Raw genomic sequence first — 17133 nt, 5'->3', positions numbered from 1 at the left:
AAAGAGAGAGTGCCTTGCCTGTAGCCACCTTGGTCATGGAGCAGGTTTGGGAAATAGGGAGAAAAGTGCCTTAAAGGTTCTTGAATCACCACTAGAGCCTACTCCCGCTGTGTGTGGTAGGTTGCCTTGGTCAGAACCACGAGCAGCTTTTCTCAGCTATAAAGATGGGTCAAATGCAAAGTGTAGTTAAAAAGGGACGTGTTAAAGGAAGAACGGGGAGCCAGCCTGGATGACCTTAGCCCCTAAAGCACTGACTGTTTCTATGGGTCCTTCCACACATGCACATGGACCATTGTCACAGATTTTTAAAGAAATTTATTTAATCTCATAAGAACCTAAGAATTGCCATTTACTGGGTTAGACCATAGGTTTATCTTGCTAAGTGTCCTATATTACATATTAGCAGAGAGTGAATGCTGAAAGGCAGAGTGAACTGGGTATAACCATGTTTTGTTTTTCCCCCACTGTTCCTCTCTCACTTGTAGCTTCCATCATTTAAGGTATACAAAGTTCTGGTTCAGAGGCTGTCTTCCTAACTCCTGTGCTCAATAGCTTGATGCCCCTTGCCCCTAAGAATTTGTCTAATCCTCTGTAGTCTCTCCTTGTATCCCTTGCTTTTTCTTCTCCAGCCATGTTGGCATCTAAAGACCTGCTGGTCCTACAAGATGCAGAACACCTACAACACTCATTGCAGTCAGCATGCTGTGGAACAACTCTCTGAACAAGGCCCTAACTAAGGAATACTCTCTTCTGCTTCCTACAGGTTGAAGAGGGAAGCCAGTACTGTACCTTGCCTGAACTTGGCACCAATGAGAAAAGTATTAAAGAGGAACAGAAGAAAGGCAAGGCAAAGGACCGAAGCAAACTAGCATATTGTGTCACAGATGTTCCACCATGGTACCTCTGCATCCTTCTAGGCATTCAGGTGAGACGTGGAAGATTGTGGCAGAGTGAAGTGCGTGAAATGTGAATTGGGTGAAATGTGAATTGGAAATTGCTTATGTTTACTAGACATCTTCTAACCTCTAGTTGGAAACTAGTGATATCAAGTCCCATGTCTCATCTCCAATAAGTTTCCTGGTTTCTGATTGTTTCCTTTCGATATATATAAATTACATTGTGATTATGCAGTACAAGCAGGAAGATACTGTCCCAGAGCCATACAATAGTAAGAGACAACCAGTGAGATGGTACCTGCATAATAGTTATGGGAAGTGTCTAAAGGCTGCTTGATTTCTGCAGCCCAAATACAAAGAAGGCTAAGCAGAGATGGCACAAGGAGAAAACTATGCAGCTTTTTCAGTTGACATGACTGTGGGCATGTTCCCACAGTTGGGAAAGTGCATTTTCCCAGGGACAATATGTGCTGCTGCTGCTTGTCCCTGGGAAACGCCTGTGCACATGCAATCTGGTGCATGGGTCATTGCCCTGGGTGGGGTAAGGGTAGCTGGGGCCAGCACCTGAGCTGGCTCTAGCAGCCTTATCTGGGGTCCTGAGGGCCTCTGGGGCTGCAGCCGCAGCAATCCGGCAGCACAGAGTCTGGCTGGCAGCCAGAGCATGGCTCCACCTGGCCAGACTCCGGTTTCCGGCAGCGCACTGCCACACTTTTTTAAGACACAGGTGTCAAGACGCAAATTAGGAGCATAGGGAATGCTTGCATGTGCAGTGCATGTGATGTGCAGTGCCACACATGAGTCTGCAGCACTGCACACCACACACCCGCGCTTCTCTGGATGCGCCCAGTATATGTTAAATAAATCCAGTTGTGCTGATACATGCAAACTATAAGGTATGATGTCTGTATGGAAAGATAGTTATGGATGGATTTGATCATGTGATGGACATTTTGTACTTTGTTTATTTCATTAACGCTATCTTGTCAGGTAGAGTAGGCTCAAATTTGAGCTCTGCAAAGCCAAGTTCATATGAAACCCATGATTCTTGGCAATGTTTCTGTTAGATCCTGACTCCACGTGGTGCCCAACGACTAGGGAGACGCTAATTCAATTGCACATGGATCCTGTTATTCATTAGCCAGAGCAAGCAGGGAGCAAACACCAGCACACATTGCTCACAACAACTTTACTCAGAATGGAGACAGCTTCGGACTAGCTCCCAAAAAAACAACAAACTGGGAAGCTGCAACGAACAATAGTTCTTTCCACATTTATACACTTTGGTTCATGTTTATTAACATTTATTCCACCTCTATTCCTCCTTCTGTTCCACACATTCTCCTCCTATCTTAAGCTCCACCTCTGTTTACTTCATTAACATGGAATTGCCTACGCATTTCATTCATTTACATGCTTTTTTTGCCATGAGCAAGGCCACAAACTTATTTCTTCAGTCAATGGGCGGACTTTGACCAAAACCTGGAAGCTTCTGGAGGCTTCTTCACCAATCGCCATTCACCTTTTTGCATATGTTCATTTTGGATTCTGTACCAATTATATGTTGTTTTTCACATTCCAGTCTGTTTTTCAGTTCTAGGTTGTACCATCTTCCACATCCCTAAAGCTTCACCTCATTCACAAGCATGCTGACTCACACAGACTCACTTGAAAATGGTTGACATAGTTAAGATGGTTACTTGACATAAGCAAATGGCTGGCTTAGCATAAGCATTCATAAGCAAAATCTGTTTGTCTAAGTGTCTTGCAATATTACTTTTAATATATCATTCTGCCTTGTGGTCAGCAGCTCTGCTAGGCCACAGGTCATGCCTTTATTCAGCTGCAAATCCAGTGCTCCCCAAAAATCCAAATATAGTCACCCTAACAGTTTCCATCCTTTATTAATTAAAAAAATCCCTACCTAGTGAAAGCAATTGTTTAGGATTTAAGCATTTTCTTCTCTGTTAGTAGCCCCAAAGTTAAAACATTGTACTAGCATGTGAAAATTAGGGAGTGACATTGACTAGGAACACAAATGATTTTGACTAATCTGTTTTCATTATCCAAGGTGAATAAATGACACAACAAAACTTAAGAGTTAAAACAAAAGTGGAATAGTAAGGATTCTTTTTGTGTTAATAGCTAATTGAAAGTTGTTGCCCGAATATGTGATTTAGGTTTTCTTAAAAACACACTTTTTTTTTTTAAAAAACAACTTTGTCTCTCATTTAGTTATGGGCATCTATGCAAACTGGGTGTCAAACCACCATTACTGTGAATGAGAAGACAGACGTTATTTAATAGCCTTTTACAGCTGGTTTGCTAATTTCCCCCTGCCCCCCTGAACTGGTTTCTGGCTGTACACAGCAGTGGGGAAGTGCAGGGGGAAGGATTTCATAGTACAAAGTGGAATGGATTGACACTGACAATTTTACCCATACTCAGCTGTTGTTCCTTCCTCCCTGATAGAGCTTTCCCTTGCCCCTGAAGTTAGTTCCCAGCTGTTGGCCATTTGGAGCTGGGCACTGTCATTTCTACAAAGTTATGGTTTGTGGGGCATGTAAAAGCTTGAGGTTGGGCTGGATTATTACAACTTTGACTGGTGCTTTGAAATAATGCCCACAAGAAAATGAACTCTCAGAGGAAAACTGAAGTAAAAAGAAATTAATGTTCCCAGCATCACTTGAGTTGTGATCTATGAGTTGCTTTTAGACTTGCCTCAACAGCACAGTAATGATGCTGGCCTGGTCCCAAGCCCTGTTTCATGCCACTCTTTTCTCTGTGGTTTTTAGCACTTCCTGACAGCTCTTGGTGGCCTTGTAGCCATTCCTCTGATCCTGTCCAAGGAGCTTTGCCTGCAGCATGACCTTCTGACCCAGAGCCACCTAATCAGCACCATCTTCTTTGTCTCAGGGATTTGCACACTCCTTCAAGTCTTCTTTGGAGTCAGGTAAGCAAAATCCAAGAAGCAGGACACATGCAAAGGTGGTTAAAGAGTGGCTTGGGGGAGGTAATTGCTAGCTACTCTCTAACATCAGCTGTGGTATATTTTGGTGGATAAGATTTGTTTGTTAGTCCTGGCTGGTAAGGCATATTCCAGAGCACATGAAAGTCAATGGAAAATCTCCAGTGGATGCCAGTGGGCTTGGGATGAGGCTGTTAGGGAGTAGAAGATATCTTTGCATTAATTGACCTGACCTTTATCTCTACAGCTAACTGAGGCTTCTTTCCTTTAGGATGTTTGGCTCATATGAAGTCTATTATGCAATATGGCTAGAAGCTGATTAAGTGTTAAGCTTGCAGTAAACAATATCCGTTTCATCCTTACCCTTGAATTCTGATGTATATCAAGACAGGATCATTTTGATCTGGGTCTGGCAATTTGAGCAAGGCCCAAGCAGTAGTACTGAGCCTGGGAAAACCTTAAAAGTAGGGAAGATGATAAGACCAATTAATGCACTATCTGAGAGCTCTGGTATGAACTGTCAGAGGTTCCTTCTCACTTACTCTGCAGGGCTTCCTGGCACAATTTGAATAGGTGATCTGTGTTGCTGAGATCCATTGCATTTTAAGGGCTGATAGTGAGAGAAACAGGAAAGATTTGCATGTGCATAGTGGACAATTACCTTTCTCCAGACAGAAAATAAAGCACTCATGAGAAACCTGCCTGTTTTTCTTTTTTCAGGTTTAAGGAAGGGGGGGGGGGGTGATCTATACAAGAACTCTCTACTTTTTCTTGACTTTTTGAGCTTTTTCCTTTTCCAGAAGCTTTCCTCTTGAGATGGGTTTTCCCTTGTCTCCATAATCTAGTTTTTCCACAAAACAATGATCATAAGGTCTTCAAGGGCAAAATCATATATTCATTTGCTTTCAAGTCCCTAGCAGCTCAGGTATTCATTTTCTGCTATATCTAATTGCATTATCAAATCATTGATTGACTGTTAATGTCATGAAATGCTTTATGGCTTTCTTATCTGCTGTTGCTTATACACCAGAAATCTTCCCACAGTCCTCTGACTACTGCAGGTATGCTGCAGAACAGTTTTTGTCTAACATTTACAGGAAGGACTGGCTTGCCGATGTGTTGTACATGGATTACTTTGGCATGAGAGAGAGAGAATCCCAACTTTCTTGGTATATTAGATGATAATTTAATCTAAGGAAGCTCATTTGACCCCTGATAACTAGACCTCTGGGAGGACCCAGACCTGGACTTCCTTTTACCACAGGCCAATGGAACAATGGTGCCTAAAATGGTTCTCTGCATGGACAATGGAAAGATAAACTTTGGCACCCTCCTTTCTTAGCAATGTGGTGTGAGATGCTACAATACTACATAGAATTTACCTCAGTTCAGTTCTAACCTAGGAATAAAGGGAATCACTTTATTGGGAAGCTAAACATAATTTTAAGTAACATTCAGATCAGGTGATGGCAATGCAAAAACATACTCACACCTGAGAGGATGGGGGTAGATCCCAGGGTCTCTGAGCTCTTGTTAGTTGTTCAATTTCCCTCAACAACTTAGGTCTATTATTCCTCTCCAGTCTTCCCCAGGTTTAGAATTACAGCTATAAGGTCATTAGTGACATGCATCTATCTACAGTTTGATTAGGTATATGTAAGGTGACACTATATCCCAGGTGAGCTGGGACAGTCCTGGATTTCAGAGGCTGGTCCTGGCCGCTTGTTGGGAATTATAATGGGTGTCCCAGAAATGCAGGGATGTGGGCCACAGTCTGGCTGGGAGCTGGACTGGTGCAGAGTGCCTTGCAAGTGGATACGCTGCTCGGCATGCAGCCCTGCTGCCCCCGTTGACTTGTGAGAGTGTGGGGGATAGGGCAGTGTCCCAGGTTTCCAGGATGATGTCCTGGATTTCTGGGTCAGCTTAAGTATATGTTAATGAAAGGGATTGATCATGAAGACCCACCCTGCTCTAGCTGAGTGAAGAATTTATGATCAGATGCATTAATTGTTTAACAACTGTTTAACATGGATGGTCTTTTAGAGGTTATCAGTTATGTTTTGACTCTTGACAATTAGTGTCATTTCTTTCCATAATGTGTCTCAGTTACTTTGTTTGTGTTACTATACTCAAACTAGTTTTGCAAGCCTGTCTTTATACAAGCTTACCTAGAGTTTTTGTTATTTAAGGCCCCTCTACATGTGCAGGTAAAGGCGTGATGAGATCTAATGCACAATTCATACAGTTGCATCTCCTGCCATGCCACATGTGCATTGCAATCACACATTAGATCCCATCATGCCTTATAGCTGGTGCAGGGGGAGCCCAATCCCAGGATCCCCCTGAATTGGCAAGAAGCAAGCTCTCATGGCTGGAAGCCACCTCAGCTCCCAGTTGTGGGGGGCACCCCACACACTCCCAGAGCAGGGAGATCAGTGCAGTGGTGATCTTCCTGCCACAGGGGTTTCATGTAGCCCTGGGTCTGGGAGATTGTAGTTACAACCTATGGCTGCCAGGACCCAGCTGGCTCCCGGCACCTAGAGGCACACCGCAGGGACCCAATGTCCACAGCTGTGGGACGTTGGGACTTGGCAGCTGTGGGGTGCTAGATTCAGAGTCTACAATTGCTGGAGCTGAGGGTTGCCAGCAGTTGCAAAACTCTCAGACCTGGCTGGGCAAGGGGCACCCACAGCTGACAGAGCTCCTAGCCACAGGGGAGACCCTGCTATATGTGCAAACTAAACCTCAATAGCAACCAGCTATAAAGGTAATATACATTTTCGAGGTCTAACTTAATAGCTGGGTGGAGCTTTTTGTTGTGTAGTAAGTACTTTGTATTAGGGCTGTACGAGGCTTCAGACCATGCTTCGGATCCGGAGAATCTTCGGACGCTTTGGTGTCTGAAGCAGCATGTCTGGATCGAAGCTCTGGCTTCATTAGGCTTTCCCAGTCTAGAGCTCTGGATCAGATCACTGGCATCTGAAGCGGCTGGATCTGAAGTCGGATCGAATAGCTGCCTACTCGCACAGGCCTACTTTGTATATGTAGTTGGTCTCTAGGTCATTGAGTAATATCTGTAACGTGTAGAGAAGGCCCAAGTTACACATTTACAGCAATAAGGTAAATCCTTATCTTGATACAACTGAGGAAGTATACAAGATGGAGGCACTTGTGCCAAGGCCTCTGTGTTCCTTATAGTAGCCACCGTAGAAGAATTAATCCTTTGCTATGGGATGAACTTACTACAAGATTAGACTTTCGAAAAAACAAAGAAAGGAAAGGGGAGGGGGGGGGCAGGGGGATAGAGCAGAGAGACTTCATAATATGGGCAAAATACCCTCTTCAGAGGTCTAAAAACCTTAACAGTTTAACTTTAAGATCATGATTGACAAGGTTTTGGATGGTAGGATTGGATACCATAATTCTGCATGAACTTTTCAGTTTATTTTTGTCCCTTGGAATGAACAAGGTATGAGGAAAAGATAGGGGAAAGCACCGTCATGTTCCTCAGTGTTGTTTGCACCTAGCACTTCATGGGATATTTTAACAGCTGGCCTGATTCATCCTACTTCTGCTGACTTCAGTGGAACTATGCCAGTTCTTATCAGCTGAGCAATAGGCCCTCTGCCAGCTTTATCAACAATGGATTCAGCTGCACTTGTTTAAGTGCTAGTGAAGGCTTGCTAAACATGTTGCCAGCACTGTCTCAACTTGTTACCAAGGTGGCACTGAATGCAGTTTGGGACACCATCCAAGTGAAAAAAACCCCCACAATGTACCTCAGCTGTGAGGGCATATTCTTGTACTTAAATTTTGTACTTCCAGTTTATCTGGGATTACGTGAGAAGGAAAAGAAGCAACATTATCCAAGTACTATGTTTTATATGAACAATGAATTCTACAGAAGGGAAACAGGTCCCCTTTGTTTGGCATTAAGCAAGAATATTTAAGACGTTATCCTTTAGCTGATTTTCATCAGCCCAGTGGGTCCTTTGATTAAGTGAATAACTAGCTAATCACAAGCTTCTTAGACCACAGACCTGTCTCACATTGAACTTCATCTGGAAGCATGTATTTGAAAGCTTACTTGTAAGGATGAATGGGCACCCTGGCAAGAGTTTTGTCTGAAGAGTAAATATGCCAGAAACAACAGGGAGAGTTCATTGGTATGAGTCATGCATATTCTTTGATTGACAAGGGTTATCAGCAATAGGCCTTCTTAACCAGTCATTTTTAAAAGCATTTAATTACTGGTGCCTTAGAGAAAACACATTATATTGCAGGTACAGATGTAGAAAAATGAAGCCTATGAATACATAAGGAGTGTGCATCAGGATCTGGGGGAATACCTGTTCACCAGAGCACCCCAGGGGATGATAAGGTACAGCGGAACCAAACTCCTGCAAGACCATTTTAGGCTTGGCATAAGGAAAAACTTCTTTACTGTCCGAGCCCCCAAGGCCTGGAATAGACTCCCCCTAGAGGTGCTGCAAGCACCTATCCTGGACACTTTCAAGAAACATTTGGATGCTTATCTTGCCAGGATCCTTTGACCCTAGCTGACTTCCTGCCCCCTGGGCAGGGGGCTGGACCTGATAATCTTATGAGGTCCCTTCCAGCCCTAATATCTATGAAACCTATGAAATCATTTCAAGGATCAACACAAACTGGCATCTAAATGAGTGGGGTTAGGGATATGCCTCCCTTGTGGGCAGGTTACCCCATTACTGTCTACTACAGGTTTCTTTAGCCCCATCTGAAGCATCAAACACTGGCTACTGTCAGAAACAGGGCATTGGTCTAGATGGATATATCATACTATCAGTGTTGGCCTGAAGCTCCCCTCTGCCCTTAGCAAGTGTTGAGGAGGTGAGCCTGGTGAACAATTACGTGGGTTTTGCTGAGTCAGTGAGTCAGGTTCATCTAAGGGAGGTGGGATCCTCTCACTAGAAAGAGAGTTTAAGCTGCAACCTGAGCAGTGTAGAGAGGGAGCCCCAGAAGTAACCAATTTTGAAGATCTGGATTGAGGTGAAATTATTCTCCTACAGTTTATGAAACCCAGGAAAAGAGTAAGTATAGAGACTTCACAGTGTGTGGATTACCATGGAGAACAGCTGAGGAAAGGCATCTACTCATAGGAGGTTTTAGAAACAGAATTGCTTTGCTATCTCTCCTTTATCTTTTTGCAAAGGAAAATGGAAGAGAGATTAAAATATATGATGGAAGAGCACTGGGGATAAGTGATGTGTATGAAGCAGCTGCAAGTTGAGGCTGCTTTAGCAGCAGCAGCACATCTAGGAGCAGATGTTCCAGAGAGTTACCAACTTGAGGGCTCCTCCAAGAAAAAAATACCAGTGAAAACTAGCCCTTATGCACCCAAAATAGGTCTGTCTGGCTTCTGAGAGGCCTGTCTTTGTCACCCTTGAGCTAGTAGTTGCTTAGTTGCTGTGAAGAGTCCTAGTTGGTATTTTTTTGGTTGAAGAGGATTGCCAAAAGCCAAGCAGAACTTTTTGCGAAGTATGTTAAAACCAATAGCTAAAGGATTTTTTTTAAGCTATATCAATTTAAAAAAGATAAGAACAGAAGTGGGTTTCCTGTGTAGTGATAATAGGCTATAGATTGTAGATAATCTAGGCACGACCCACATACTAAATGAATGCTGTGCCTCAGTTTACAGTAATGATGATATTGAACATGGAGGCAGGCAGGATGTCTAATGAGAGAGAGCACAGAACTGGAAATTACTACACCTGAGAGGGAACAAACCTCAGAGTTTAACATACTCAAATCTAGCAGATTCAAAACTCTGAAATAACTAGCATGTGGAATCGCATGTCCAGAAGCAAGTATTTGAATTCTGTGGTGTAGATCGATCTAGTTGGGATTGGTAATATATGACTGGCAAATAGTAAACACAGTACCTGTATTCTTAAAAAAAGAAGGAAAAACATGACCAGGACAGCTAAAGGACATGGTAAGTGATTTACCTGTGATTCCAGGGGAATGGAGTTGATGATTCAGGAAGTTTCTTCCAGTTTGTTGGTCCCAAATAAAATTAATCACAATAACAAAGGAAAAAACAAAGTAGCTTTTTGAGACAAAGACTCTGCCCCAGTTGTGAAACACCTAGTCTATGCTTGGATGCTATACAATTGATGATAAGCATAATATGACAGTATTTTTCTTAACCTTTGAACTTCTGTCTTTCAAACAATACTGAGTCTATCAAGAGCAGCCTCTGCATTACAGTTTGTTCTTAGGCCTTCTACATCAAAACTAGCTATGAATTAGCTGTAGGGCATCATGACGTGAACAAATGCAACAGAGAGCTATGAATGTATCATTAATTCAGAAATAAAGTAGAACCCCCTTCAGAAAAGTTCTCTGAAGTGCGTTCAGTACAGTAACAATGAGTAGGTGATTGCATGGATGGTTTACTTCAAGTTAGAACTTGCTGGCAAATTTTTTGTAATACTTTTAAAAAGGAAAAAAGTGAACAAATTTGACATGGTTTTAATAAGCATGATAGTAGAAATACCTAGTTTATAAGAGGGAGAGAAAGTACTGTACATTTACGCAGCATCTGTCTTTCCTGTGCTACTGGATATGGCTCATACCATTGGTTCCAGGAAGCTCTAGATATCACAAAATGAATTCCTTAATTATTAACCCCCACTGCTTTCTGTCAGAATATGGTATGAAAGCTGCTGGCTAAAAACAGGGTATTGTTGATTCCCTTCACAAATGTGCCCTTAAGACTGGAATCTTAAAAGGGTCTGGTGTGAGCTCTCTTGAGACAACCCCAGGTCTAGCACAACTTGCCGTGAGGCCTTGGAAAAATTGTAGAGGTTAAGATTTTAAAAGTAGACAGGTGGAACTAAGCCACCCAACCTCCTCTGAAATGTGGAGCCTATGAAAGTAGGTCTGGAGGGGGCCTTCTGGGCCATCAAGGTGGGTCTCCTGTGTTTGCAGGCAAAAAAATCCCCCAAATCAGCCCTTCCTATCCTCACGCAGAGTCACAAGACTCGATACCTGAAACACCATGAACACCTTCTAGCTTACCTCAGATAAAAGCAGGGGAGGTGAGGGCACTGTCACAGCCCTGTCACTGCAGTGAAAGGGAAGTAGCTGGCTAACGTGTGCTACAGAGGAATAATTTTGTTTGGGTAGCAGCCAGTGAGAAAGTGTGGATGTTGTTGATCAGTATTATCAAGCTGAACCAGTGGCAAGGGTTGAGGAAGTTAACTGTATGTGTAACGTAAGGGACATATTTTTGGGAGAGTCCAGACTGTTGGTCTTGAGCTGTTGGGTAGTGAATGCCCCAGCTATAATCAGCCTGGAGTAAAGGACTTGTCTATGTTGAGATGTTCCCAAAATCTGTTGCAACTTGCATAGCAGGAGCACCTCCTAGCAAGGACCAATGAACAGGGCTGGCCCATCCTATACTGCAAAACCTGTGGGTGCAGGGGGCCCCACAGCTAAGGGGCCTCTGTGTCCAGCTGCTCTAGAGGCAGGTCTTCTCTGGAAGGCACTTTGGAGGAGGTTGTGGGAGCAGGTGGCTAGCTCCTCCTATTGTTGTGCCTCTGCCTGCTGAGGAGGGGGATAGGGCAGGATCCCCACCCTCAACCCAGAAGCAGGGGGTAGTGTAGTGTGAGATCATTTTGAGGTGGCAGATGATTCCAAGTATGCTACCTGCCAGCACTGCTGAAGGCAGATCAGCCCGGGCAAGGAGGTGAAACACTTCACCACCACAGAAATGCTGCTGCTTCTCAGCAGGTAGTCCCCCATTGCCCTTGTTCCTCCTCAGCCTGGCACCAGTGGGAGCATGCCCAAAAAGAAGTCCCTTTCTTTTTCCAAAGCCCCCATCCTCAAGAAGCAGAGGCAGGCCACCCTGGACCAGTAAAGGAAAGGTAGAGACAAAGCGGTGGGGGGCCCGTTCCCAAGGCAAGCGAGGTCACCCAGAGCATTGGGGAGATGCTTGCTCTGGAAGACCAGCCTGCCTCCTTTGTTGAGTGGCCAGGGTTCAGGTGGATCATGGTGCTCATGGCCCCATCCTATGACATGCCTGCATGCATGTCTTAGAATGAATTACTGGGTTCAGAAGATTCCTCTGAAATAAGACTTCATTGTAAGTGTGTAGTTTAAAGAGAGCTCTTTCTTTCTCCTCTCTCCTGAGAATTCTGGATTTCTACTGGTATTGCAGGATGGTTACCAGTCCACCCAGTTCATCCAAGTACCCAAACAATTATTTTTCCCTATGCCCTCAGTGTCACATGCTGCCACAGAGTAAAGACTTTATTCTCTCTCCTAAGCCAGAGGTGGAGTTGCCAAAGTTCATAATACTTCACTTGTTCTCTGGTTTCTTTCCAGGTTGCCTATTATTCAAGGAGGGACATTTTCATTCTTGACACCAACCCTTGCCATGCTCTCCCTTCCTCATTGGAAATGCCCTGCCTGGACACAGAATGCTAGCTTGGTAAATGTTTCTTCACCAGAGTTCACTGAGGTCTGGCAGACACGGATGCGAGAGGTAATCCCACCTGATGTCACCAGAAGGGTGGCTCCAAAAGCATGAGAAATGACTGTTCGAAGGCCCTTGAAGTGGTGGGGAGGAGACCTCTGCTGAGTAGCAAGTAAAGGACTATGTTCTAGCTAGATCCACAGAAGTACCTAGCGGTACATAGGCAATTAATCTTTACATTGTCTATTTAGTTGAGATTATCTGGTGCAAGCAATCATAGGTAGGAGGGTGAAATTATTATGTACTTAAATAGCATTTACCAAGAATGCAGACTACATGGAAATAGTGTACCTCTTGTGGGGAAGTGATACTCAGATAAAACAAAATCCTGGCTATCCACACCCTCATTAGCTTAATCTCCTCAACATAAATAACTACCCATGAGCTGAAGCTGCCTAGTCTACTGATTCCTTGTCTGTTGACTTCAAGGCTATTTGAACCTGTTTGGTGTTTCTTTACTGGTTCTGGTAGTCAAATATTTTATTGTTCTCTGTTCAGCTTTTCAGAATCTGCCTGAGAATATATTTGCTCCTTATGCAGAGAGATGGAATGGTTTTCAGGGTCTTTCATCCCTTTTCCAATTCAACTAGAAGACAATAATAACTTTCTATGTTCAGTTGAAGACTTTATTCACTGTCCACAGGGAGTCCTAACAGCACTGTCTTTTCACACAATTATAGTGCCTCACTTGACAAACCATCACTTAGGGTAATAAACACAACTTTCATAAGAGTTTGCATGATTAGGGTGGGTGGTTATCCATTCTAGTTCCTTATGAAGTGTTTTGGCAAAAGTTGTGTGAAAGCCTGGGGCTAGAACAGTGGAGTTTCTAAAGTTCAGGACTGGGGGGGCACTGGACTAGCTGTCTCAGGGCAGCTCAATGTAGCATCTGACTCTTGGTCAGTGCCAGTAAGAATAATTAGCAATTAATAACTATTTCCCTTGTTGTGAATGCTAAAATACACTAAATGTACTCGGAATATTTTACAAAGGACTGATGGATTGGCTTGTTTTCTGCCCTTTGTCTTGCAATCAAACACCCTTGAAGTAGCTGGCAAATTGGAAAAGCAGGTAAACGCATACCAGTAAGTGAAACGGGGAGTGAGTGGCCTTGCCTTTCCACAAGTGTGACTCTCAGAAGGTAGTGGAAGGACCTGCACATTTTTTGCTTCACTGGGAATTGGCTCTGGCTCCTGAACTGTTATTAAACTAATTTCTTTAGAATGCACTACCTCAAATGGAAACCCTTTAAATCTCCCCCCTCATTTTTTCTATCCATCTTTTCAGGTTCAGGGAGCCATCATGGTAGCTTCTTGTTTCCAAATCCTTGTTGGATTTTCTGGCCTGATCGGATTTCTGATGCGGTTCATTGGCCCTTTGACAATCGCCCCAACCATCACTTTGGTTGCGCTGCCTCTCTTTGAATCTGCAGGACAGGAGGCAGGAGAACACTGGGGCATCGCAGTCATGTAAGTGTCACCTCACCTGGGCAAAGCAGGATGTTGGTGTATGGGATAAAGTAGCCTAAATCTGAAACTGGCTCAAAGGTTACAGTGCGGTGAGGAAAGGCCTGTGCATTCCAAATGATCTCGTGTTTGTTAAATGCTGAAAGGGTTGCAAGTGCTGTGGAAGACACTGATAGCAATGCAGACCCTGCCCCCAAAGATTTCACAGCCTTAAACAAATAGAGACAGAAGAAAGATTTGAGTGTTAAAACTATACTGTTACTAAGAAGTGTTTTTAAAAAGTCTCCATTTTGGAGGGTTCTTTGGGTGAATCTGATATCTTTTATTAGACCGACTTAAGTAGTTGGGGGGGAAACTTTTTTTTTTAAGCAAGCTTTCGGGTTCAAAAACCCTTCGTCGGGTTAAGGAAGTTTCAGCAGTTGGTGTGTACTCTTCCTGGATGGAATGAAAAGTAAAGAAGCCAGAGGGGCATCTTCAATATACAAGCTTCTCTGGCAGTGGTCTCTGCGGGGTGTACGTGTGTGTGTGTGTATCACACACAAAAAGCCGATGTTAATGCTCCTAAGTCATGGCCAAATGAATATTGCCTATGTATTGTTATGCAGCCTTTCATAGGTGACCATAATATTTTCTGCACAGATAACCTTTATTCTGGCATTTCCTAACTTTTGAGTGCTTAACTTTGCCACCTGAAGAATATTTTAAACATGTGTGAGCCTGTGCATGATATCTGTGATATTTAACAAAGCAAATTGAAAGTATAGAAATTCTATCCTGGCATAATATTGACGCCTATGTGATTCATCAGCAGGGTTGAATTCTTAAATCCAGCACACAGACCTCTGCAAGTTGAGCTAATATGAATTAAAGGAGTAACATGCAATAGTTGCAGGTGGTTGTCCTCTATGTGCACCAGTGTTAGAAAGTAATAAAACACTGGCCAACAGATTTCATAGATGTTTGCTGGCAGCAGAGGCATGCTGAGACTAAGGGATTTTATGCATTTTAAGCTTATGCATCTTTGTTTCAGGTAGTCCAGTGGTTCCCAACCTCGGGTCATGACCCAAATCAGGGTTGCAGGGGGTCCTCCCCTTGCCTCACCCCTCCTGCCTGGGGGGCTGTTCTGGCGCACGGTCTGTGCGGCTCTCGCCGCTGCTGCCCCCTGCGATCCCGGCCCGGGCTCTGCTGGTGCCACTGGGCATGAGTGAGTCAGTGGCGGGGGTCGCAGCCCAGATTTAGGGTTGCAGCCAAACTGAGTTAGTCTATAAGGTGCATCTCTATCCTGCCTTCTAAGGAATCCCTTATTCCATTTCAGGCTCTGGAATTGGGAATGTGCTTTAGCAGGAACAGATTTTTCTGTCCATCCAGCCCATCCCAAATCTATTTCTTTCCCACCTCTGGCTCTATCTCAGCCCCATTTTCCATGCTGACCCTTTCTCAGTCTCCATTGTTTGAGCTTTTCATGCTAGTCCCAATGTCCAGCCAGTCCTAGTTTCCCCTAATTGGCTCGTTGTCTGAGTCCCAATATGCACCCCCTGCCTCCCCCACTCCCAGTCCAGTATCCTTGCCCAGTCAGTCCCAGTTTTTCCTTTCAGCTCTTCATCTAACGAGTCTAATCCCCAGTTCCCTCCAATCTCAGTGCCGCACCACCACTCAGCTGGCTCCCAGTCTTTCCTTCATTAATCCCCCATCTCAGTCTCCCCTTAAGATCTCAGATCCAGTCCCTTGTCCTAGCAAATCCTAAACTCAGTTTCTCCCCTTTCCCCTTTCAGTCTCATCATCAGATTCCTTTCCTCAGTCTGCACATTTTCCTCCACCCTGCTTTGGCTTTTACCTTTTTGTTAGAAAGTTTCTTGCTTCATCGTTCCCAGTAAAGGGTGTCATTGAGAGTTCAGGACAAATAGATAGCAGAACCAAGAGAGTTTCTGGTTCTGCTATCTAGCTATCCCACAGCATAGGACACCTGGGAGGAATCATTAGCAGGAAGGTCCAGCCTCGTCCCTTTATCACTGAGCTGGGATGTGCTCAGTTACTCTGTAGAGATGGTGCGTGTATAACCTCATCAGAAGCTCTGGAGCCTTGAGCCATGTTCATGATCTTCAGAGACTGTAGCAGCTAACATCAAAGAAGTTCCCAGGGAACATGAGAGCTGTGATTTTCTCAAGTCTTATTGCTTAGCCAAATTTGGGCAGGTTTTCATGGGTGTAACAAAAGAGAAATTGTTGACTTAAAGTTCACCCCTTATCAAAGTCTATGTGAACTAACCTTGTTCAAAGCAATACAATGGACTTTCCCTAAACATTCTTAGAAACAGCTGAACTGTTTTTGCTGAATTCTTCCTGATGTGTTCAGCCTGAGGCAGACATTTTACTTGTGGAAACTTCAGATTGAAAGGTTGAAGTTTTTCCAATTTATAAGCAACTGAAAATAGAATTTTATTTTGGAAAGTATCAGGTAATCGAATAACTGGAATTGCTACCAACCCAGCTTATAATACTGGGCTTCAAATGACTTATAAATCTGCTGTACAAAAGAAATAAATCAAAGGGTGGCTGTGTTGGGCTCTGTTGTTTTAGAAATAGGGAAAAGGAAATTTGTGTCTCTTAGAGCTTTTAATGTCCGACCAGCTATTCAGTGCTTTGATCTGTGACCTCGACTCTCTGTTCCACCTTGCCCTTAAAAAGAGAGAGTTGCCTTATGGGCTTCCTTGCTTACTTTAAATGTTTTATCTACAAATTGTGTCACCTTTTAACTCTCAGAAAAGTCTAGTATTTCATTACATCAATATACTTTGTAGTGCTTAGAATTAAATTAAATTTAATCAACTCATCACTTGATCCTATTTGAAATAATCCCTTAATCTTTTTAAAAATTATGTTTGGGGACAAAAAAAGCCCTATATGGATCTCAAAAGGTTTAACCTAACACTCAGTAGCAGGAAGTCATTTTATAATGATCCAATTATTCAGCGCCCATTTGATTAATATCTTAATTCTGTCATTCTTATTGAACTGAGAAAGCAGTGCTACCAAAGTTGTATGCTCTGTTAACTCTCTTGATAGGCCTAGCAGTGTAGGTGGCATGGCAAGAAAAAGCTATAATAGGACACATTTAATACTGACTAGATCTAACCCTAAAGTTGGGAAATCAAACTTGAATCATTCTCTCCAATGGAAAACAGGAACAGGATAGACCATACAGGCCACTGACTCTCATCCCTCCGTACCTTTAAAATAAAAACTTGCATAGGTATTATTAGACCCTCTGGAAGTCGAGTCAAGATTG

At 43.4% G+C, this 17133-nt stretch overlaps 1 protein-coding gene across 1 annotated transcript in view; it reads left to right on the top strand.

Annotated features, from left to right (window-relative positions):
• Positions 1-17133, top strand: part of LOC102378055 (solute carrier family 23 member 1-like) — a 36846-nt gene that overhangs the window by 4095 nt on the left and 15618 nt on the right. Inside the window, exons 2-5 of the mRNA XM_006024231.2 lie at positions 764-925; positions 3689-3846; positions 12232-12391; positions 13670-13851. Coding sequence (XP_006024293.2) covers positions 764-925; positions 3689-3846; positions 12232-12391; positions 13670-13851 — 662 coding nt within the window. The remainder of the gene's footprint in view (positions 1-763; positions 926-3688; positions 3847-12231; positions 12392-13669; positions 13852-17133) is intronic.

Source organism: Alligator sinensis, unplaced genomic scaffold (assembly GCF_000455745.1).
Source record: "Alligator sinensis unplaced genomic scaffold, ASM45574v1 scaffold166_1, whole genome shotgun sequence".
NCBI classification, from domain to species: Eukaryota; Metazoa; Chordata; order Crocodylia; family Alligatoridae; genus Alligator; species Alligator sinensis.
The sequence above is the reverse complement of the archived record's forward strand: the minus strand, read 5'-3'. Positions and strand labels throughout refer to the sequence as shown.